The sequence below is a fragment of the Magnolia sinica genome, chromosome 5, assembly GCF_029962835.1.
Source record: "Magnolia sinica isolate HGM2019 chromosome 5, MsV1, whole genome shotgun sequence".
Lineage (NCBI taxonomy): Eukaryota > Viridiplantae > Streptophyta > Magnoliopsida > Magnoliales > Magnoliaceae > Magnolia > Magnolia sinica.
Window position 1 is genome coordinate 16,619,368 of NC_080577.1, and position 24,409 is coordinate 16,643,776.

Sequence of the window (24,409 nt, forward strand, 5' to 3'; positions counted from 1 at the left end):
GTGATTGAAGTTTTTCTATTTGGAATCATCTTAGATCTAATTCCTACAATTAAAAAGTAAAAGGAAAAGAAAAAGAAAGAAACATTGTACTATAGTTCAAGACAGTATACTAATGAACTATCAGTATTCATTACGGAGAAAGAAGAGTGTCAGCCCAGTCACAAGGTGACTTGTTGATCATGTTTTAATAGAAATCTAGCTAATGGAAACAAGGATAATAACCGAATGCATTACTCTATTAGCAAGAATGTGAACAAGCAGACTCTCGAGCATGAGACCTTCCCACTCTGATACTATTTGATGCAGGACAATCAACCACTTGCTCTAAAAGCTCGAACTGATAGATCATGATGAATTAATCCCTTTATCTCATAGCCTAGGCCCCACATCCCATGGATTAGAACCTTGGCAAAACTCCCCTCATGGGCCCCGCTTCGCATGGGTTCTGCTTCACATGAGCCACTTGCTTCACACGGGTGAGGCCTGCTTCACATGGTCCGCCGACCCCGAGTATGCCCCTACATCCCACGGGCCACCCCACTCGAGTCTGGTTTGAAAATGCCCCACATTAAATTGCCTCGTGCATTTACCATTCACTGAACTGAAAATGGTTTCCCTTTCCCTCCGCTGTGCTCCTAAGATCCTTTGTCAAATTAGTTAATAAAAGTTCCAATAGTGCCCCTGAATCTCATCAATCTTGACAAAATTTTGAATACACCTCCTGTGTTGTGTAGAGCTATTTATGTTTGTTGATTTCATATCACTAAAAAATCCCACCAGATCAGTCCTTGTGAGATTTCAGTAGGCATGATTTCTACTATCAGTGCAACTTTTTGTTCCGCAGATTTCATATCAGTAAGTTAATCCTATGAAAGAAACTCAAAAGCAGATGAAGTTGTGTTAATGTTGTGTTACCCGTACCTTGTCATTGATACCATTGATTGAATTAAATTAAGGAAAAATTAGAATCAGTGAAATCTATAATTCTATGTTCAGAAGTTCTAATTTAGGAAATTGGCTGAAAATAAGGAAGAATGGTTACGCTCCACCAGATCGCAACTAAATTTGGTGAAATATCAAGGGCTGATTTAGCTTTTGATGATTTTTGATGAGGTGATGGACTTGTGTTGAGAGAAAATACAGACAACAAATGATGTGATACCTTTGCATTAAACGATCTTAGGATACCATGCCAATCCATGACCATTAGTTTTCTCCGAGTCAGAACTTAGGAGGGCAATTTTATTCCGATTCTCTTGCAAAGGAAGGAGTGGATTGCATTAACAGATTTTGTATTTGTATCCTTCAACTTGCTTTTCATAAAAGAAGTGAAGTTACTGAAAGTTCTCCAATCAAGGAAATCATTTTCCATACAACTGAACACAGTCCTACTTTTACTTTTCGTGCAACAAAGTATAATCCTTATTTACAAATCCAAACCCACAAAACTTAGGCAAGAAACAAAAATGTTTATATTAATGTCTCTTGCCTATTTCCGTTAGAGGTAATGAACTGAATTTTAAAAAAAAAAAAAAAAAAAACCCTTAAAACATGGTCCCAAAAACTAAGCTGCTTTACAACTCTCCCCCCATAATCCATCGTATGCTTTAACATCCTACATTGACGCCATGTTATAATATATCAGTGTCTTACCACTTGGAGACCCACTCAAGAAATGTTGAGTCTATGACGTGTTATCTGAATCCTACATGGTAGCCCACATCTCCAGCACGATGCCATCCTTGCCCTATCCCTGCAGACGATGCTACACATCAGCACACCTCATCGGTGCAAATCCCAATCTAGACTTCTTTGTGTCGTACAAAATGTGGAAATTCTGCTGCTGGTAGTTCCCCAGTATTGAGAAAAGTGAATGTGGAGTCTCCGAGATTGCCAAACAGACTACATCAGGATCCATCGGTATAAAACAATTCTCCATTGGGAAGTTCCACACTGCACCATCTCCAAACAGAATCGTGAATTCTGGCATGTCCACCTTCTTCACCCCTGACACATTAAAACAAGTATCCAACATCGGAATACCTTCTAAGAGCGGATAGCTCACCTTCTTTCTAAACGCCTCCCTAATTATCCGGTATGCTGGATTGGCAAAATAACCAAGTGTCGTGCCAGAATCAATAATCATCCCTCCAGTTCCCTCTGGTGAGAAATTCCATGTCTTAGCTGGAATGTCCAAGATCTCTCCTCCAACCACAATCGCTTGTATCTGAAGATAGTAATAAGTATTGAAAGGGTTCTCCTTTCCTTCCACAAAGGAAGTAAAATTCAAATTCGGATGGCTCATGAGACTCTTGTCTTCGCCGAATATCAACTTGCTGCTAACGTTGGCATCGCTATTCCAGTCCACCAGACAGTAAGAGAAAACATGTCCATACAGCGACTGGAGCTGAGAGGAAAAGGAGAGTGGGCCACGCCCAAGTCCAAGAAGGCCAGAAGCGCCGTTGAAGTGACCACGGTTCCAGTGTCCACAGCCAAACATGATGTTCTCCACCTGCTGGAGCTCTGATTCCCCTGCGGGTGTTGTGAGGTTGACTGTGAAGGTCTCCAACGCAAAGTCTCCAGTGGTGTTGGAGCTATCACCGTACCAGTAGAAGTATTCGCAGGTCTGGTTTTCTAACTTGCATGGCCGAGAGTGGTCTGGTGAAGATACCATCTTGCAACGAGGATCGTGGCAGCTGACATTGTGGAAGGACGATGAATCTTCAGGATTGTACAGAGGGTCATGTTGTGGGAAGCAATCATGGCAGGGAAGGCACTGGATCCAATTGAGATCGCTACCTGTATCAACGATCATAGAGAAATGTTTGGGCGGTGTTCCCAAGAAAACATCCATCAGGTACTCAACTGATCCAAGGCTGACACCGGATCTCAGCGTTGCCACCATTTGGCTGGTGGGCCCACCTTCCTTGTCATCAACTCCAGATTTCAGTCGCCGGGCAGTTGATGCAGTTGACCGTTGCCTCCGATTGGTTGTCCTTGATACGGTGTTTTGGTTCTTCTTCTCTGCGATCCTTCTGTGGAGGGTCTGGATTCTCGTCTGGTCTCTGTGGATGTAAGCCATCTGAGACTCCTTTTTATTTTCTCTGGTTCTTAGATCCATACGCCCATTCTTCAGGTGAAGCTTCAGCGCTGGTTTGGGTGGTCCACCCAGCTTACGTTCATCAGGTTCTCTCGCTTCTGATGATTCAGGCAAGCGGCTTGTTGTCGTCCTGGTTTGACACCCATCTTCTGCCAAAGAAGTGGCAGAAATGAAATTTGGCTGGTCTGGGAATTCAATTCCAGGAAGTGTGGAGCCGTTGGATCCCTCACTTTTGTTATGAACTGCAGCGGCATTGAGAGTGTGGAAGAAGAACAGGAGAGCAAGGATGAAAATCATGGAATCTGTTTGTCTTGCTTCAAGCCTTTTTGTTTTTGGCGCTTAAAACACAGAATGAGAAAAGGTCATTAGTCAGAGAGCAAGAGGAAGAACAGAAAGGGAGGAAAATTGAATTGCTGGAGAGGAAAGTGAAGAAAAGAAGGATCCATCTATATGGTTTCAAGGCTTGAAACAGAACAGAGTCAATAAATTATCTTTTGCCGCAGAAGAATATTTCTCTGTTTCCAGAATCTACGAAAATTTTCAGAAACTGGATGAGAGGAAACTGAAGAAAAGAAGAATCTCTCTCCGTTTTCAGAGCTGGGTATAATCAATCTCAAATCCAGATAGAGAAAGACTGAAAGAAGCAAGTGAAGGATATGTAGGTGGGGATACGGACGGGGAATAGATGATAATACCGAGAAAGGAGAAAATAAAAAAGCAGCAGTTGCAGAGGAAAGGGAGAGGAAGGAGGAAGCATATTTAAAGGATGGATTTAAATGTTAGGTTTATGTGGGAACGGAGTCCGTAGAAAATAGGCGATGGTAAGATGGGTGGGGGCGCGTGTTTGCTCTGTTTACCAGGTCATGTTGGGCTATCTTCCTTGCTGCTTCCTTTGAATTTCTAATTACAGATTGAATTTCCCTGTCTTTGACGTCCTCCGTTGGTTGAATTTGAATGCAGTAAAGAATGTGCAGAAACAAATGTAGGTGTCTGTAAGGGAAATCTATAAAGTCGGTTGGAAGTTGGTAAAAAAGGGAAAATAAACGCGAGGAACTTTGACTTGAAACGGGATAACAGACAAGTGATTTTGCTTCACACTCACCAACTAGTCACAAATTCTATATTAGAGATCTTATTTCTAATACATCATGTTAACACTATTAGCTCTGTCTCTAAAAATGAGTTAGTTTATCTCATTTTTTAGGTGACCGTCCCATCTTATCATCTGATTCATGAACACTTGTTTGTTGAAATAGGACACGTGGGATATTTTTCATTTTTTACCATCCAATAAATGTCCACCAATCCCGTATAATTATATAAGGGTTGATTTTGCTCCATGATAATCTAAACTGGAATTTATAATTTAATTTGTATAGTCTAATCTGAAATACGGTTGCGCAGTTTCCAAGAAATTTATTAAGGTCTCAGTTATTCTTCTCCATTTATGTTTATTTGGAAAACGCTCGTGCACCTCGCCTAAGTAACCATTTGAGTTATGTTATTGAACACGGGGAAACGAATTGACGTACATGAAATCCACCCGGTACATCAGGTACACCACCCCTCTTATGGCCTTGTCCTAAACATGAGGTTGATTCAATAACCAGGTGGGCCACTATGTAGAAGTATACCTAAAACTTCTAAATTCATATGGTATGGCCCACGTGAGTTTTGGAATTTTATCCTAATGAGGTACATGAGATGAATGGATTTGGATGACATTTAAACACCACGGTGAGCCCTACACAAAACTAATGGAAACCGTCTCATCCAACTGTTTCTTATGGTGTGGCCCACTTGAGTGTTGGAACATCATGGTTTTTTGGGTTCCTCATGGAAGGGTGGATCTTAGGAAAGTTCCACCCACGTGATTCTCGGTCAGCGAAAGTGAGATATGCGACTGACACAGCGTGTTTCTGTTTCTTCGATTCTCCCTATGGAGCTGTCACTTAAAAAGTCACGCATAAATGAATTAAGCAAAAGACGACGGTGCTAGGAAATAAGCCAAGAGTCCAACTGCCTCGAGTCGAGGGTAGTTCATATCCAGTGCATAGTCCATCTGGTAGGCACCCACCAAATGGACGATGGGGATGTATGGAATTTCCCCGGCTAGGCAAGCATAGCAATGTCGGATTGGGCAGGTTGGCGGGCGGTGACCATGCAGCAACGCATGGGGCCTTGTGCCCGTAAAGGCCTTGGAATATTCGGAATAAAAGTGCTGAAATCCGTTGAGCAGGCGCTGGGAAATAGTACTAGCCTACCGCGGAAATTGTGGAAGAGACTATAAATAAATAAAACCACTTGACTCATGTAGGCAGGGCATGCACTAGCTCACATGCTCACATGAAACACACTTAATTGTCCACAATCCCAAATCAGGTTGTTCTAGAAATCCTAACCTCTGATTTGTGGACCTCTTGTTTGTTGAAAGAGGACCGTTGAATTAGATTGTATCACAATCCCAAATCAGCTATTCAAATAAGAGCAATTTTTAGTTCATGATACATCTAAATTGGGACCCACAATTTTCACAGTTTAATTTTGAATTAATTGTAACACGAGCATGCAATTTCTAAGTCATTTATAATTGCCGGCGCATCATCTATCAAACTCTCCCAGAGCATCGAAGTGTTTTTAGTAATTGCATGGACGAGGACAATTTCCCAGGGGCGCGGTATCGGACGCGGATTGCGTACTGAAAGTGTCAGTAGCCACCTCGCTACTGACAATGCTCTGTGGCCTCGCATGGTATCTTTGTATTAAGCCGTCCATCTATTTTTCTGGATCATTATAGAGCATGATCGGAAAAATGAGTGACTTCCAAATCTCTAGTAGATCACAGCACAAGAAAATAATGTCGATTGAATGCCCACCATTAAAAACTTTCTAAGTCTCACAGTAATGTTTATTTGTCATCCAACGTGTTGATTAGGTCACGCATATCTGGAAGAAGAGAAAACACCAATTTCAGCTTAATCTAAAACATTTGTGAGCTTTAAGAAGTTTTTAATGGTGTGTGTTCAATCACCACTCTTTATTGTGGTGTGGTCCATATCAGACTTATATTTGCGTCATTTTGATTTCATGAATAAAATAGTTTGGAAAAATGGATGGATGGCATAGATAGGACATATACATCACAATGAGGCCCATGGGGCGGAAACGGATTGGCTACTCCCCCTGTCACCAGCCCTGTGGCTAGTGGTCGGCTCTCTGTGGGCCCCACCATGATGTATGTATTTCATCCATTCCGTTCGTCCATTTTTAAAGATCATTTTGGTGTTTGATCCCAAAATTGAGAGATATATAAATCTCAGGTGGACCACACCACATGAAAACAATAGTTATTGGATATCCACCATTAAAATTCTCCTAAGGCCTACTGTACTATTTATTTGACATCCAATCTGTTGATTAGGTCATACAGGCTCAGATGAAGGGAAAAAACAAAAATCAGCTTGATCCAAAACTTTTCTGGCCCCCAAAATTTTTTGAATGGTCTATACTCATTCAAAACTGTTTCCTCTAATGTGGTCCACTTGAGATTGAGATATATCTCATCTTTGGTCTCATGAGTTAAAATGATCTTTAAAAATATATCGACGGCATGGATGAAACAAATACATCATGGTGGGGCCTACAGAGCACCGACCACCAGCCATTGGCTGTGTCAGGGGGAGTAGCCAATCCGTTTCCCCATGGAGCGCTGTCAATAGCCACCTGGCAACTGACGCAGTCAGCGGGCAATCCGTGTCCCGCAGTTTCATACTCTGCAGGGAGCTCCTTTTTAACTCTTTTCAGTGCTGTTTTTTTCAAAATTCAGAAGGCTGTGCCGCCCTCGGTTCCTGGAAAAAGGTCTGCTACATTGCAGTGCGTTGCTATTTTTTACGTCCGGATTGTAGCCCTTGATCTGTGTGGTCCCTTTGCAATGATCCGAACCGTTTATGTGATGGGCTTTACGATGGATGTATGATATTCCAGAGATGTAGAGAAAGAGAGAGATCTTACAAGTGGCCCATAAACCAACGGTTAAACCGACAGTCCATGTTCAGACAAAAGGAGTCAACTGACCAAAGGTTCAAAAATTCCAATCTGCGCGAGGCATATCTTATTGACGGTTTGGATCATTGAAACATGGCGTGGATTCAACAGCTACAGTTACAATGTAAAAATAGCAATGCAGGCTTATATATATTTCCATAAGGTAAAATCATAAGAAGTCGAGAAATTTGACTACCGTTAATCCCTCCTTTTACCTACCCTCTTTTCTACACGCTCCCAAACTCTACTTTCCCAGGCTAAATCATTCTGTTCGGGCGTACTATTTGCAGATGAAAATATCCTTCACAAACGAAATTACCGTCGCGCTTGCCTTCCAGTACTTCGGTTATAATCCGTAATCATAGGTTTGGCCGAGTGGAATTCGTTCTTGCTTGCGGAATTTCATGTATGCAATAGCTACGGTTATAATCCGTAGTAATAAGTCAAGCAATTTACGTACTAGTACATCCCTACAGAATGGTTTAGTTTTGAGAAAAGCCTGCGGCTAAACCGTAGGGTTCGCGATTGTCAATTTCTCAAAGAAGTCGGTAACAGATGAATGATTTTTATTTTTGGTAAGGACAAATAAACGATTGCATGTGTGCCAAATGCGCAGGGTGTGATGGTTGATACGCAGGTACTGAAAACTTGCACTAGTGACACACGCGTACCTTAAATTAAACCGCACAACTGCTAAAACAGAGAATTACAATGAATTGATCTCCTGACCATCTGATTGGTGGATATTTTACGGATGGCCCACATGAAGAATAGTCAAAGGCTGCTTGTCTAATTATCAAAGGATAGAATAGTTGACCAAGCCACAGCGGACACCCCAAAATGGGCAGTGTACTCGTACAGTTTTTTGTGCCTGCGTATCAACAATCACACTCTCCAGAGTATCAAATAACTCAGGTGTAGAAAACAACGTCGAAAGACATGGGGATCTTTTAGGCCTTGGACTCGAGTATATGATAGGGGAACCATGGGAAAAGAGGACACGCCTTTTATATTGGGCCTACGGCATGGCCCATCAATAAATGAAGAACGCTGGTCCTAGTCACTGACTCGGATTTGGTGGCAACCCCTCCAGTAGCGAGGTTGGTACCGGTCGGTGCTGGAAAAGCTCTGTGGGCCCCACTATGATGTAAGTGTTTTATCCACTCCATCCATCCATTTTTCCAGCTCATTTTAGGTCATGAGCTGAGAAATGAAGCAGATACAAATTTTATGTGGATCACACCACAGGAAAAAAAATGGTGATTAAATGCTCACCATTAAAGACTTCTTGGGGCCCACAAAATTTTTCGATCAAGCTGACATTTGTGTTTTCACTTCAAACATGTCTTTGTGATGTGAGTCAACAGGTTGAGGCAAATAAAAATTACAGTGGACCTTACGAAGTCTCTAATGGTGGTATTAAATCGTTACTGTTTCCTGAGTTGTGGTCCACCTGAGATTTGGATCTGCCTCTTTTTTTTAGCTATTTCCCTAAAGGGAGCTGAAAACATATATGGACGGCGTGGATAAAAGACATACATCATGATGGAGCCCACGGAGCACCGACCAGTACCACATGAATACATGAGGGGTGACTACCGAATCCGAGTCCGCAGTGCTCGCCTAATACTTAGGCCGGCACACCTGCTGAATGGGCAATGCGTGTAGGTTTGAAATAAACTTTGACCTTTGGTTATCGTGTCTACCGAACGACTGGAAGGAACCGATTAGGTAGGAAGCTCGTGTGTTGACGTCAGCAAGTTTACCCAAACAGTCCATCCATTTAACGAGCTTGTATTAATAATTGTACCAAAAAATAATAAGATCTAAACATCAAGTGGACCACACTTCAAAAGGCAGTGAAGGATTTAACGTCTACTATTGAAACCATTTCGAGGGTAATATAAGTTTTGGATTAATATGATATTTGTTTTTACTATTCATCCATGTCTTTGTGACCTTATGAATAAATTGGATAGAAAACAAATATTGTGTTGGTTCCTACTGTTTTAACAGTGAAAATCATTATCCTGCTGCTATTTATGGTGTATTCCATTTGAGCTTTTGGTATGAATCATTTTTTGGATAATGCTTTATAATGGATAATGCTTTATAATGATGTCAAAAAATGGATGAACGGTGTGGATATAATAAATACATCATTTTAGAGCCGTGTAACTTTGAACCGTTTGTACAACTTGGAGAAGAGGAGAGTCAGCGCTCGTCCTCGCACGACACGTACCACCAGCCAATCCGCTTCCGATTAGGTGATGCCCGGGAAACACCTTGGCGGGCTTAACCATAACGTGGGGTCACCTTGATAATGTTTTGTATATCTACGCCTTCCATCCGTTTCTCCATCCCATTTTAAGATGGTATGACAAAAGTTACATGGATCAAAGTCTCAGGTGGACCACACCATAAGGAACCAGGAGTGATTGAATGCCTCCCCATTAAAATTTTTCAAATAGCCCATCGTAAGGTTTTCTTAATGCCTATTTGCAATCTAACTTGGAAGATCCAGGTGAAGGGAAATTACAAAGATCAGATTGATCCAAAACTTTTGTGGCCAGCAAATTGTTTTTAAGAATCATTTATTACTTTTTCTGGTGGTATGGTCCACCTAAGACTTGGATCTTCCTAAGGTTTGGGATAGCGTCCTAAAATGAGATGAAAAAAACATATGAACGGCGTGGATATACAGAAAACATATCAAGGAGGGTCCCATACGGTTAGGATAATACCCACTAAGCTTTTACCCGGGTAACAGCTAATCCGCTCCCATGACCAGAGTGGCAGGACTTTTGGGCTCCTGATGAACGGCCTTGATCTGGCATGCTTGTTGCATAGGCACGTGCAGATGCAATGCTGTAGAAAAGTATATTCTGGTGTCGGCGGGAGGCTGGAATGCAACTGTCCAGGGCAACTATACCGGGGCGGACGCGGACGCGGATTGCGTCCTACCCCCGCCCGTCTCTAGCCCCGAACGGGCAGTTCTGTGGGCGGTCCCACCGTGATGTATCGGTTTATCCAAACCGTCCATCTCTTTTCACTTATCATTTTAAGTAATTAGGACAAAAATGAGGCAGATCCGACGCTCAAATGGACCACACCAAAGACTACTCTTGCATTTAATGCAGCTGACATTTAATGGTTTGAGCATTTAATGCAACCAAGCTTATTAGTTGGTGTGGTCAACTTGAGCGGTGGATCTAACTCATTTTCGTGTTTATGCCTTAAAATGATCTGAAAAAAGGGATGAACGGCTTAGATAAACAGATACATCACGGTGGGCCCGCCCACAGAACTGCCCCTTCGGGGCTTGAGACGGGCGGGTGTGGGACGCAATCCGCGTCCGGCAGACGCGACGGATAGCATCTCTACGTTTTAGGATCCGATTACAGGGGAGCGGATTCGGTGAGAACCAGGCCTCACCCAAAACGGTGCGGCCCTTGCGGCGGGTTACCGTGGGGACACCTTAATGTATTTATTTTATATTCACACTGTGCATCCGTTTTATGAGATCATTCTATGTCATGATACTAAAACTAAAGAAGATCCAAATCTCAGGTGGACCATACTTTGAGAAACAGTGGTAATTGTACACTCTAACATTAAAAACTTCTAAGGGCCCGTTTGGCCGGGTGGATTGGAAGGGATTGAATGGTAGTAGGGTGGATAGCATGGATTTTAAGGGCGTGTTTGGGCAGACACAGTAGCACGGCTTACGATGGATGGGATCGCGCGATCTCGCGTGCCCATTCCACGCGCGCGTTTGCTTTCGCACAGGATCCGCATTTCAAACCTATCCCCTGGGATCGGTCATCATGTACGGTTGGATATGGACGAGATATCCCATCCCACCTCCTCTCCTCGAGCCCAGCAACAAATCTCGCGGGATTTCGCCCTGCTGTCTACAGATGGATTTATGCAAGTACGGAGAGAGGAAACGGCGCCGCACCTACTTCATCCCTTCTCACCATCAGGACCGTACCAGCAGAGATGATCAATCGATGGTATGGCATCGGTCAGTGACATCCATCAGCGGCTATTTAGCCATGGATACGGCATGTCGAGCTCCCATCATCGCCCTACGCAGAGAAGGTAAACTCCGGTCTCTGGCTACGGACCGCCGTTCTTGCGTCATGTACACTCTTCCTTGCCTTGATTTTTCCCCAATTTGTCTCCTGCTTTAGGAATTGTCCGTTGCGGGCGTTTTCTGTTTGGATCTACACTTTGTTCTTCTGTTTTTTCTTACTATGGTGAAAATGAAATGATGGTTGTTCCCTTTTACCATCACCATTTATCTATACCGACTGGTTGAAATCGATCTGAGCAAGGTTTTCTTATTTTCATGGCTTAGCATTTCCAATTTGATTGCGGGTGTCCTACATCTCAGTATAACAATCCCTAGTTGTACAGTGAGGATGTGCCGTCATTTTTCAAGTAGCTGAGAATACTGACTTCGATAGCAGTTTCCCATGTGAGGGATGCACTTTCAGGCAGTGGATAAATTATGAAATATGGAATCACTATTTCAGATTCACATTTCATTTATCTTTTAATTGATTTATGAATTGTTTGATCCCGTGTAGTAGTAGTGAACGTTGCATGATATGGATGGTTACGGTTTTACTCCTCACTACTTTCTACCTTTCAAATCCAAGAAATCCTTAAGTATAAAATAATTTGCTGAAATTTTGTATCTGAATTTCACATATCCAGAATTTTAGAAACATCGTTTGCAGGTACACCTGTAATGTCTACGTTAGGCTGTTGTACTCTGTGTATGTTGACTGTTTCTGTGATCTCCCTCTATGGATTGCGTAGTACTTGAATTTTTTTTTTTCTGGGTGTTGATTGGCTTAAGAAAATCTGTCGAACAGTTAATGTTTTGCAATGTGGATGGTCATGTCATACTACTCTTAACTATCCACATGCATCCACATGATGAACACTCGCTACTTCATTACCTAGCATCACCAGGGTGTTTTCATCTCTGCTTTATTGTATCTGTTTTGGCAGATGGTGTGACCCAGAATTTTTTCCAGAATGTTACTATTTTATCAGATTATGAAAGTATGAAAGGTGTTTCTTTCTATTGTTCTTGGAAATGTTGAAATTTCAAAATAAAAATGTCTTTCGTCCTCTTTTCTTCATTTTCATGTCAGTGGGTGAAGAAGTTCCCATACCTGATATCTATGATCAGCACAAGTAACATATTTGATGCATGGATTAAGATTGGGAGCCAGTTTTAGGACCTGGCTTATACTTTGAAAATGTTATGAACATTTATTGCACCTCATTACTATGATCACTTATTGTACATGATTGCCTAGTGTGCAATAGTGCATATTTCTGGATGGCTCAGGGCATGTAGCTGTGATAATATGGAATACTCAATCTTTGTTCATCTTTGTTGCCTATTATTTTGAATTGATATGATTTTGATATATCTTTCTTCAGTCCATGTTGGTACCACATGTTCCGTTGTGTTTTTGTACTGTTATTGGAATCAAAAGCATGTGGAATCATAAAGAAGATGGTTGGATATAGACCTTTGTTGGCTGAATATGGACCTTCATGAACATGAGAATAGGCTTGAGATAGCTTGAGATGCTCAATGGGAGAGAAGAAGCCAGGTCACCAACTCATGTTAAAATAGGTTCATTTATAAAGCCGAAAAGAAGAAAAACATTAAGAAAATTAAAATCTGTATGTCCATCTGGGACAGTTTCAATAGAAGATGCACAGAAGAAGCAAGTGCCAATCAAAATAATTCTAAACTAGAGCATCATATTTCACGTTTTTGGTTTGCCTATAAAAGCCACCCAAGCCATAAAAGACAGTCTCAATATAGATTTAGAAGCATTTGTCCTCCAAAGTAAGACCCATTCTGTATACCACACATTCACACGTTGCTCTTAGTAGGATTTTTGTATTTCAAGCATATAGTTCATACTGTTTTATTTTGAATATTGCGAAATAACTGTATATGCATATCTACAAATACTCCCAACATTTGGGTTACTTTTTCATACAAAATAGTTTTAAGAATTCCCTACTACTGCACCATTAATTCAAAACTAGTGCTGCACCAAATTGAACACCGAAGGAAGAAATGGCTGTAGGATATGCATTTCTTGTAAATGGACATCTCTTTGTATAGAACCAAAATAATGATTCAACTAGCCATAGGTAAAAAACTTGCAGCGCACTCCCTATGTCCGTGTCACAACTATAAAACGAGATCTGTTTCAGGTTAGATAATTTCACGGCATGAGTTGAAAAATTATGCAGATTCAACTCATTTGGTGGATGCTCTTGCTTGACAATCAGTTCAATTGTCATGGTCAACTGGTTTAAGCACTAAATACGTTTCCTCTTTCATGCTTGAGTTTTTCATATTACAGGAGGCATTCCCCTATAGCGACATTGCGTCTATATAGCTGCAACTGACAATTTCGATATGTTTTATCACAACCCAATTGTTGTGGATACTGCTAGTTTGAACATGTGCATGGCAATATGTGATATTCATGTGCATACATCTCTGAAATTGCTTACAGTTTGTGAAATTCACCGGCATACCACCATTGGGTTTTCAAAAACAGAGTACATGATTTGGTGGTGCTCTTTGAACGCTCAGTCGGGAGTTTACAGTTGCCATGCACATGACCATCTTATAATTCCTTGCATAAATATCATAATTTTATGATTCTTGTTGTTATAGGTCGATGTTTTCTTCTTTTTAAAACTTGTTTAGGATATATCGTATAGGAAGAGAGTTCTATTTACATCATTGAGTAAGACTTTAAGAGGATTTCCATCCTGTTGGACACATTGAGCACACTTTTCAGCTATAAATGGCAAATGGGATGGTCAGTGCAGAACAATTCGGTTATTATTCTGCATGGAACGTGTTTATCAACTCGATTTTTGTAACACTTTAATTGAGAGGTTGACGATTTTATAAAATCCTCGATTTCCACCTGTATACGTATGTGGTTGACAGGTGATGGATGATGAAGACGACGAAGAGATGGCTGATTCCATTGTCATTCTTGCAACAGCTGCATGTGTAGTAGCTGTTGGGGAATACTGTCGACACTATATGTTTAAAGAACCGGCTCAGATAGGGGATGATGCGCGTGCCAGATTTATTAATTCAATTATTCGGAGTAATGATAGGGATTGCATTACCCAACTTAGGATGAAGCAAGACGCATTTTTCCACCTATGTGAAGTAGTGCGTGATAAGACGACCCTACACGATACACGTAACGTTAGTTTGGAGGAATAACTTTTGTACTTCTTGCATACAGTTGGCCACAATGTCTGAAATCGTGTGATAGGACACAGATTCTGTCGATCTGGTGAAACTATAAGTCGTTACTTTCACCGAGTTTTAGATGCGATTGTTTCCCTGTACCCTGAATATGTTAAGCAGGCAGGCGCACAAACGCCGATTGAGATTCAAGAAAATACACATTGGTCCAGTTATTTTCAGGTATCATTTTAGACCAACTGATCATTTATTAATCTACACGTAAATAAAGATATAATATGATACTAATCCTATAGGCTCGAGACCTCTGCCACTATAGGATTGCATGGGTGCGATCGATGGGACACATTCCGGCACACATAGCAGCATCAGAACATGCAAGCTTTCGTAACCGAAAGGGTATCTTGTCGCAGAATGTACTTGCTGCTTGTTCCTTTGATATGTCAATATTGTATGTGTTAGCTGGATGGGAAGGTTCAGCATCGGATGCACAGGTCCTACACAATGCCCTGACGCGATCAAACGATCCACTTATAGTGCCCCACGGTAAATAATATTCAGTATCATTTAAATGTTGATTGGTGCATATAATTTGTCTCAGTGCAAGACTGAAAGAATCATTCCTATTATTGTGTAGGAAAGTACTTCATCGTAGACGCAGGTTACGCTCATTCACCAGGGTTCATAACTCCTTATCGTGGAGTTCGATACCATCTGCAGGAATATCGTAGCGAGAGATCACCCATGAATGTGAAAGAATTGTTTAACTATCGACATGCGCAATTACGAAATGTAATTGAGCGCTATTTCGGTGTGATGAAGAGAATATCTTCAATTTTAAAGACGGCTATGCAATACCCCTTTGATACATAGGTTAAAATTGTCGTTGCTTGCTGTGTGCTAGATAATTTCATACGGAGTGAAGATGGATCAGACCAAGACTTGCGTGACATAGGTGTACTAGTGGGTGATGACGAGGCTATACCTACCCCAAATGAGGTATCGACAATTGATGAAAGGCAATGGCTAGTCCAAGTCACTCAACGAGCGAACGAGGACTAGATCAGAACTCGTGATAGGATCGCGAAGCGCATGTGGGAAGACGCTCAAAACAATAGTAGGATTCGATAATTCTACTTGGTAATTATGATAATCATGACATACTGCATAACTAAAGTAATAGATGCTTAATGATTTTTGTACAACTTCGAAGTAGGATTTTTTGCACTTTGTACACCGAAGCTCCCAAATTTTGCTACATACATCAACAACTGTTTATTCCTGTACATTTTCCTTCATTCGGCTAAACAATATAATTGACACATACTGTATTCTGCATTATTCTCTTTGTGTAACTGCCTTCCCATCTGCACATAGGTGATATGTCGGCCAATTTGAGTGGATCTACTCCTACTCCAACGCAATCGCCGTTGCGTAGCCCAGTTCTACCGACACGTACCTCACCACGTGAGAAGTCCGTAATATCTCTGGCAGAGCCATCCTATCGCGCTACGAAGATCAAATGGACTGGAACTATGGATCAAGTTTTGTTTGACACCTTGATTGAGCAAATTGCGCTAGATAGAAAGGGAGATAATGGCTTCAAACGAGAAGCATATCAAGTGGCCACCGGCGCGGTCCATAGACGTACACAGATACTTCTTACCTGGCAAAATATTCAAAATAGATTGAGGTATCATAAGAGGGAGTACGGTGATATAAAGGACATGCTGGCTGCAAGCGATTTCGGTTAGGACAGTGAGCGCATGGTGGTGATGGCCCCAGACGAGGTTTGGGAGGAATATTTAAAGGTAACCTATATTGTTGTTTTGGTTGTATACAAATTTTAATTTCAACTGACATTTACTGATATTCGAAATTATTATGTGTATAGTCTCATCCGCGAGCAGAGAGGTTGCGTGGCAAGCGAATTAAACGGATGGATGATTTATCGGTGATTGTCAGGTCAGACCAGGCGATGGGCAAATATGCGCAAGGAAGTCAGAACATTGCGGCATCTGCGTCTCGTGTTTATAGAGACCTGAATGATTCGTGGAGAGAGCTGGACGATGATACAGATGCTACCGTGGACCTATCTGAGGAAAACATCGATGAATCACCTGGCATATATGGCCGATCAACGGACAGTCAAACAAGGGAAAATAGGCCATTTCAGGACACACCCACTCGTAGAACCGATTCTGATAATAGTCATGGTGGAAGTGCAACAACAAAAAGGATATGACCTGCTTGACCATGTAATGTTGTAGGCTTATCTCTCACGAGTGTCGTAGAGGCAATGCGTAACTTCTTTGTTGAAAAGGATGCCAACCAAACGCGGTGTGTCTTAAACATACTGGAAGAGGTTCAGGGGCTAACCAATGCTGAATTTATTGAGGTTGGTCAGCTCTTGAATAAAGACGAGAAGCTTGCCTCCTTTTTTGTTGCCCTACGGCTGGATCGTTGCGTTGATTGGCTTAAGAAAACTCTGGACGATTTGAAGGGTAATGACGGTGGTGGTTCTGTTTGATGGTTGCTGATCTTTAGGGTTTAAAACCTTTGAACGTTGGGTACCGTTCATATGGTAATTCAGGTGGAGAACAGTTGGCAGAAGAAACTCTTTTATTTTGGATGGTTTAAGTTATTCACAGATTTTTATTTTTTTTTTTTGGGCATGTAATAACTTCCACATATCTTCTTTATATTGCTTATAATTTTGATTTCCACATATCTTCTAGGGCCACTGGTATACACTAGCCTTGGAACCAGGATGGCTCGTTCTACTTGATATGTAATTATTTAATCTAACTCTTATGTATTTGCTTTTGTTGTATAACTAGACCACACACATCGTAAGAAGAGAAGATATGCTCCCATATTTTCGTCTACAAATAGTTTTAATAGATTGTGTACTTTTCATTGTAACGTGGATGTCACTGCTTTATCTCTGTGTATACATGTACAAACATATGAGTTTTAATTTCTTGCTATTCATTACGATACTGGACCTCTTTTTGCAGATGGTGAAGGAAAAATACTATGTTGTCCTGGTTGGCCGTCGACCAGGTATTTATCTTACATGGGATGATGCGCGAGTCGAGGTTGAGGGATACAATGGGAGCCGCCATCGAGCGTTTGAGAATTGGAGAGATGCAACAGCATACTGGGACAGTTTTTTCAGTCTGGCAACTGCACCGCCAACACATGGATGTGGCGCTCGCTCGGGAGAAGTGGGAAGATCAGTGGACGCAGTTGATGTCCATCATTCGGCTATGCTGTCTATCCACCGGACATCCCGGGCCACTATGTTGAGGCTCACGTCTACTGATGATCTCCCCCCTTCAGTCGCAGACAGATTATTGGAACTCTTGATTGGAGTAATGGTTGTTTTTTCGCATTGTATATTATGATTAAATTATCAATTCTTGGGTATGTTTTGTGTGACACTAATACTTTGAACAGCTCTTTAAATTTGGATGATTTCATGAGATAGTATAGTCATAGTAGGTCATACATTATTACCTGATATCAGAACGCCCCAAGTGGATCTGATTCCGTAAACATCCACACGTGTAAAAATCCACACGTATGCATAAAGGGAATCAGAGCATGTTGTGTATGGCTAAGATGAAGACCGGGTTGCAACAAAACAGAATTCTGGTGCATTATGGCGTGACCCAGAAGACGAAAATGAGATGTCATGTAAACCAGTGTACGCACGCAACAAGGTGCGGGTCATATACTGCTTTTAACCCCATCGACATCGTTGTGGACGGTTTGGATGATACAAAACCCCATATGGAGGGTTCGGATGACACAGGAGGCTGTTGTGGGTCCCACAGAGAACCGGCCACTACTAGCGGACGGTTTGGATTGGGTATGGTAGGCAATGCAATTTGGGTCAGCGCATCGTTCCTAGTCAGCGCTTGCATTCTCCAATCCCGTACGGTAAAACTCGAAGCTCCAAACGTGCTTCCCATGGGATCAGTTGGATTCAAATCCAATCCCATGTCAATCTAAACACTATCTCTGACGTGATCCCAAGATGGCAGTTGCAATCCAAACAGGCAGATCTTTTGGTATTGGGATATGAAAATCCCAATGGATGCCCGACCATCCACTGACTCTGCCATAAAACCGATCCCATACCTCCTAATCCCATGGGATCGGTCCGGCCAAACACGCCCTAAGGTAATGATGGTGTTGTCAGTGGATTGTCTCAAGATCCATGGGATTGCTATATTCGAGATCACCTAGTCTGTTTGGCACGCCCAGCAAAAATCCCGGAATTTAACTTCCAATCCGCCCGGCCAAATGGGCCCTTAGGGCATACCTTACCGTTTCCTAGGTATTTATTTATCCATCTAATATGTTAATAATGCCACGTAAGCATGGTTGAAGGGAAAAAATAAATATCAGCTTCATCCAAAACTTTTGTGAGCTATTAATAGTCAATCGCCACGCTTTCCCATGGTATGGTCCACCTGAATCTGAATCTTCTTCATTTTCAAAAGCATAACATAAAATGACATGGGAAAAGGGATGGACGGTGTAGATGCATAATACATACATCAAGGTGGGCCCACGGTAAGTGCCGCACCGTCTTGGATGAGGTCGGGTCTCACCTATTCCGCTCCCTTATTATAGGGCCCAGATTTCACGCACGTATATCATCCAGACACAATGTCAACACTATGGACACCTTTGCCGATGTATCCAAACACAATATATGGAAGTCCATGTCCTGTCTGGACTCAGATTCGGTAGTGACTCTAGTACGGCGGTCTGTGCTGGAGAAGCTCTATAGGCCCACCATGATGTATGTGTTTTATCCGTGCCGTCCGTTCATTTTGCCAGCTCATCCGGGGTATAAACCAAAAATAAAGTAGATCCAAATCCTTGGTGGACCACACCACAAGAAACATTGGTGAACACCCACAATTAAAAACTTCCCGGGGGCCACATAAATTTTAGATCAAGTTGATATCTGTGTTTTCCCTTCATCAAAGTCTCCGTGACCTAATCAACAGATTGGATAAAAAAATAAACATTAAAGTGGGCCCAACGAAGTTTTTAATGGTGGCCGTTAAATCGCCACTTCATGATCCACCTGAGATTCAAATCTGCCTCATTTTTTTTACTAATGCCCTAAAATGATGTGGAAAAATGGATGGACGGAGTGGATAAAACCCATATATGATGATGGGTCCCATAGAGATTTTACAGCACCCAAGTCGGTACTGGAGGGGTCAGTACAGAAAAGGAATCAGTCCTGCATATCTCTATTCCCTGATTCGGTCTTCCTGATCCCATTTCTACTTTCTAGGCAATATTCTAGTTTGAAATCCACATTTTGTTTTAACCATCTGTTCCTCGGGCCCACCAATTGAATGGCTAGGACTTTCTACTCGAAAGAATGTCTGCACCATATATCGGATGGACGGCAAAGAATCTGTATCCACACGGATACCGATGGTGGGCTGTCCACATGGAACAAATTGTACGGTTACCATCTGTCGTGCCTGATCATTTGTCTTGATTCTCACGTAATACATAGTATTTGGAGTCTTGACCCGGTCTAAGCAACCGGTTGCAGACCGTTGCACAAAATTCAAAGATTTTCTTATTCTATCTTCTTCTTCTTCTTTTTTCTTTGTAGGAAGCAAAGATGATAAAGGCCTTGTGTGAGATTTCGATGATAGTTCACCACGATTTGTCCCATCCATTTTACGAGTGGGCCCACGTGAATGGTAATCCAGACTGTCTATACTCATGTCCTCTATTGTGATGGAGGATATCCTGAAAATTACATTAATTCGATTTAGCTGGTCTTGGCCATCTGTTTTCTTTTGTTTAATCCGAGATTTTGCCAAATTTATTTTTAATCGTCCATTTGATGGGCTTCCTTATGATTAGGACCACTCAATCGGTGTGATATTCTGGTTTATGCTTCATAGTATTGTTCAACCGCAATTTTAGTGGTCCAGATTTCTGTATATATTTGCCATGTGTACGGTGGATAACTATCCACGACTTCCATAGTGGTGGTTAACTGTCACCATACTTTATATATGTCGTGGCAGTTGAATATTTTGTAAATTCAAACCATCGAACCAGCCCCTTTTATTCTCAACAAAGAAACAAGCATTTGTTGCCGAACAAAAAGAAAAGAGCATTGTTATTCCATCACAAACATTTTAATACTCTGATGAGTGTGATTGTTAATGCACAGGTACTAAGAACACCCTTGTCATAAAAAGCGCTCAAATTGAACCCTCCAAATTGTGGGCCCCAATTTAGATGGATTATTAATAAAATAAAATTTATTTAATTTGATTATCTAAGTAGTCCATCTTTTAACATTTGGTCTGGATTTATTAAGGGAGTCCTATCATTAGAGGTAGGATTGTTAAACCAATCTGCTCTTTGGCTAATGACCTATATACATGGACTCCAACAATTTTGGATTTAAGATTGCCTGCTTATCAACCGTCACACTCAGCCAGAGTATCAAATAACTTCCCTTTGTTGACAATGAGTGCAAAAGATGGAAATGGATATAACTTCCACATGGTTTAAGGAGTATTTATGTAATCAAAAAGAATAGTCGTTACCTGAAAAGATGAAAAATTCAATATGAGATTTTGGTACTGATTTGGACCGCTTAGTCCAACAAACACATGATTGCTGACGTGTCATTTGTATATTATATACAGCCAGTCCAGCTATTTGAGCCCACCACGAAGCTCTCCCTAACACGACATGTCATGATATTCCACTTTTATGTACGATCTAAATTGTCCATTTGTTGCATGGCTTGGCATGTGGGCCATCAATTCAGTGACAGGATAATCCCAACCATGTAAAAGATAGCATACAAAATCATTGATTGGATTTCTAGTGGTGTTCCCATATATCCATCATTTTTTTAAATGTTTAGTTGTCCAATCAATATTTGTCATGTCTGAAAGCAATTTGTGATAATGACTAAATGAATTTCTAGTTCAGATCACCTGGCACATATGCCATGGATGATGTGGTACATAGTGCAGAAAAGGTTGGGGTCAGTTGAGTTGGATCCAAGGGAATTTTAGACCTATATTGGTTTCTCACTTGGGTTTTTATTTTGGCCTAAGACCGGAACCATTAAAATAAGCTAATCCATTTATTTAACCAATTGGGTTGGGAGAATTCTAACATCAAGCTTCACTCATGTCCAGATCAAGTCCAAGAATTATTATGGGTTTTTCAAGTACTTGTGTAGACTAAAATCAAATATACCCCAAGGCACGTCATTTCATGCCATTTTAGATGAAAATTGAGAAAATTTTAAGAATAGATCGAAGTATGCAATTTCATTTATAGACAACTTAGATATGATGGATTTTAATTTTTTTTTTAAATAATAATAATCATGCATTGATAATACAGATTGGTAAAATTATTTTAAGTGTTTTTCTAATTTTACCTATGAAGCTAGTCATGAGAAGGGGTGTAATTATGTGGAAAATGAGATGAGTGTGCTCTTCCGCCTGTGTTTGAGTAGCATACTTGCAGTGTCTCCTCTTCTTTTTTTTTATGCAACCCACTCCGACAGTAGTACTTGGGAGCCTTGCAATAAAGAAAACTGAATGACATCCACTTCATAAATCATTTTAACCGCAGTACAAAAATATTAGAAGTCAATTTAATTGCTTGCAAGCATACGCAAGAGTGCACTCTCAGTTAAAGGTTTGTGGGCCAGGTTTTTCACGGGTTGAACGCCTGCACATGCATATGAGAACGATTATATTTCAACATACTTGACAAGTATATATGTTGGACAAAGACATATAAGCCAATTTTCTTCTCTCATTTTACTTGATATAGGATAAAATAAAAGTATAAAAAGATAAAAACCAAACCGAAACATTAATTTTTTTCAAACTTTTATACATTTATTGAAATACACGTAATAAAAAACAGATCTATTTAAAACTTGAGTGAGCCACATCATCAAAGAAAATGAAAATAAGTTGCCTACAGTTAAAACCATTTTGACTTTCTACACATTTTTTCTCTATCTTAAGTTCATATATGCTAGGAGACATGGCAAGTGCAACGCCTATAGAGTGCTTAGGGGACAGGGAAAATGAGAGAGAAATGAAGGAAAAGAGTAGGGTTAGGTAAGCTTAGACCAGGTCAAGGCCCAGATTAGTATCCGGTGAAACACATTTCAAGTTAGTCAAACCCATACAAGAATTGGCTGAAAGTCTGGTGAGGTGAGATTTGTTTTGAGAGATGCTAAAGCCTAACCCATTAAATAATCAAGGCAAACTATTGGCTCTAACTTGCACTAATATTTCAATTTTATATCCCATTATCACTTTGGATCCATTAGCCATTTAGTCAGCCCACACGAGTGTTACACACTATTATTTAATAAATTCAAAACACTAGGGCCATTGGATGGTGGAAGGGTTGTAGGAGGTTTGCTAGAATACATATGAAGTACTGCAATAACATACATAAAAAGAAAAGGAAAAAAAAAAAAAACTATTGGATTGAATATTTCAACCCTTTGTTATGCAATGGTTATGTGACCATAATCATAGCAAAAGAGCCAAATTATCAAAGGTTGAACTAATCAAACTGGGAGCTTTTATTAGTTGCATATCCACTGTACAAAGTGAGACTTATTACATACAAGGTCTGGATAATTGGAGGATGACCCAGATTCAATGGTTCAAGTCTCCCACGTATTCCATCAGACCGTAGGGTCGTAGTTGTAGTCTTCGCTACCGTTGAAATGAAGCATGCCTGGGAGACTTGGGTGGATTCTCATTAATTTCGTATGTGAGGTATGGTGTTGGTTACATCACAACGGTGGATAGTATGTCTCACTGGTCCAACATTGTTATAACAGGCCCTGACATTGACGAGGGATTCCACCGAGTTCCTGACCGCAGAATTAGTGGGCAATAAATAGACGACTAATAGATAATATAGCATTGATTTAGAAGAAGGGCCAAATAATGGACAGCTGAGATTTTCCAATCTAGAAGAGTTTTTTTATTATCCTCCATCGCCAGAAGGCTGATCAACCAACCATGGGCACTACCTATACGGGCTGGATGCTGATCAAGCAACCGAAGAGATTGCCTGTACGGATTGGATGCATCAGGAGGACGGACGCGGATTGCGTCCTACCCACGCCCGGACGGTAATCCGTCAGGGCATGGATCTGTGGGGCCCATCGTGATGTAAGTGTTTTATCCACACCGTTCATCATTTTTATCAGATCACTTTAATGTAGAAGAGTAAAAATGAGACAGGAAAATGACTTAAATGGACCACAAAGTGGCGATTGAACGTCCATCGTTAAAAACTTCTTGGGAGCTGGAGAAGTTTCGGATAAACCTGATTTTTTTTTTTACTTCATCCACGTCTACATGACCTTATGAATAGGTTGGATGGTAAAAAAACATCACGGTGGCCCTTAGAAAGGTTTCAACGGTGAGTGTCATTATCACTGCAGCTTCCTTTGGTGTGGTCCACTGGAGTTGTAGACCTGCTTAATTTTTATGATCACAACTTAAAATGATCTGAGAAAATCGATGAACGGCGTGGATAAAACACTTACATCACGGTGGGCCAGTAAGACGCAATCCGCGTAACAAGACACTATTCACATGTGTCTATACTACCGTAGAATCAACTCCTGCGTGCGGGAGACGTAGGATGAATGATCCCGCCACGAGAGGGAGTCCGTCTCCCGCGTAGTGCGGGAGGGAGACGCAGGATGAATTATCCAATCACGGGAGGGAGTCCGTCTCCCACGTACTGCGGGAGACCCAAAATGGATTAAAAAGCAACTAATATTTAAGAGTTAAAATTAATAAGGCATTTCATCTCACGGAGGCTGTGAGTTTGTTTCTTACACCATGTGTACTTTTAAGAAAAATAGATTTTTCTTTTTTATTAGAATATTAATCAAA

General features: G+C 41.1%; 2 protein-coding genes across 3 annotated transcripts; one reads left to right on the forward strand and one right to left on the reverse strand.

Annotated features, from left to right (window-relative positions):
- Positions 1 to 1,309: 1,309 nt before the first annotated feature.
- Positions 1,310 to 4,057, reverse strand: LOC131245574 (aspartic proteinase nepenthesin-2-like). Its single transcript, XM_058245129.1, has one exon. It carries the CDS (start codon positions 3,395 to 3,397, stop codon positions 1,766 to 1,768), a length of 1,632 nt encoding a protein of 543 aa, XP_058101112.1. The 5' UTR covers positions 3,398 to 4,057; the 3' UTR covers positions 1,310 to 1,765.
- An 11,254-nt stretch (positions 4,058 to 15,311) lies between these two features.
- Positions 15,312 to 17,864, forward strand: LOC131247236 (uncharacterized protein At2g29880-like). Of its 2 annotated transcripts, none has more exons than XM_058247646.1 (2): positions 15,312 to 16,243; positions 17,453 to 17,864. In XM_058247646.1, exons 1-2 carry the CDS (start codon positions 16,199 to 16,201, stop codon positions 17,840 to 17,842), a joined length of 435 nt encoding a protein of 144 aa, XP_058103629.1. In that variant the 5' UTR covers positions 15,312 to 16,198; the 3' UTR covers positions 17,843 to 17,864. The 2 variants fall into 2 exon arrangements, with proteins under 2 accessions (XP_058103629.1, XP_058103630.1); XM_058247647.1 differs by lacking the exon at positions 17,453 to 17,864 and adding an exon at positions 16,327 to 17,093 and having other exon boundaries at positions 15,318 to 16,243.
- Positions 17,865 to 24,409: the final 6,545 nt, after the last annotated feature.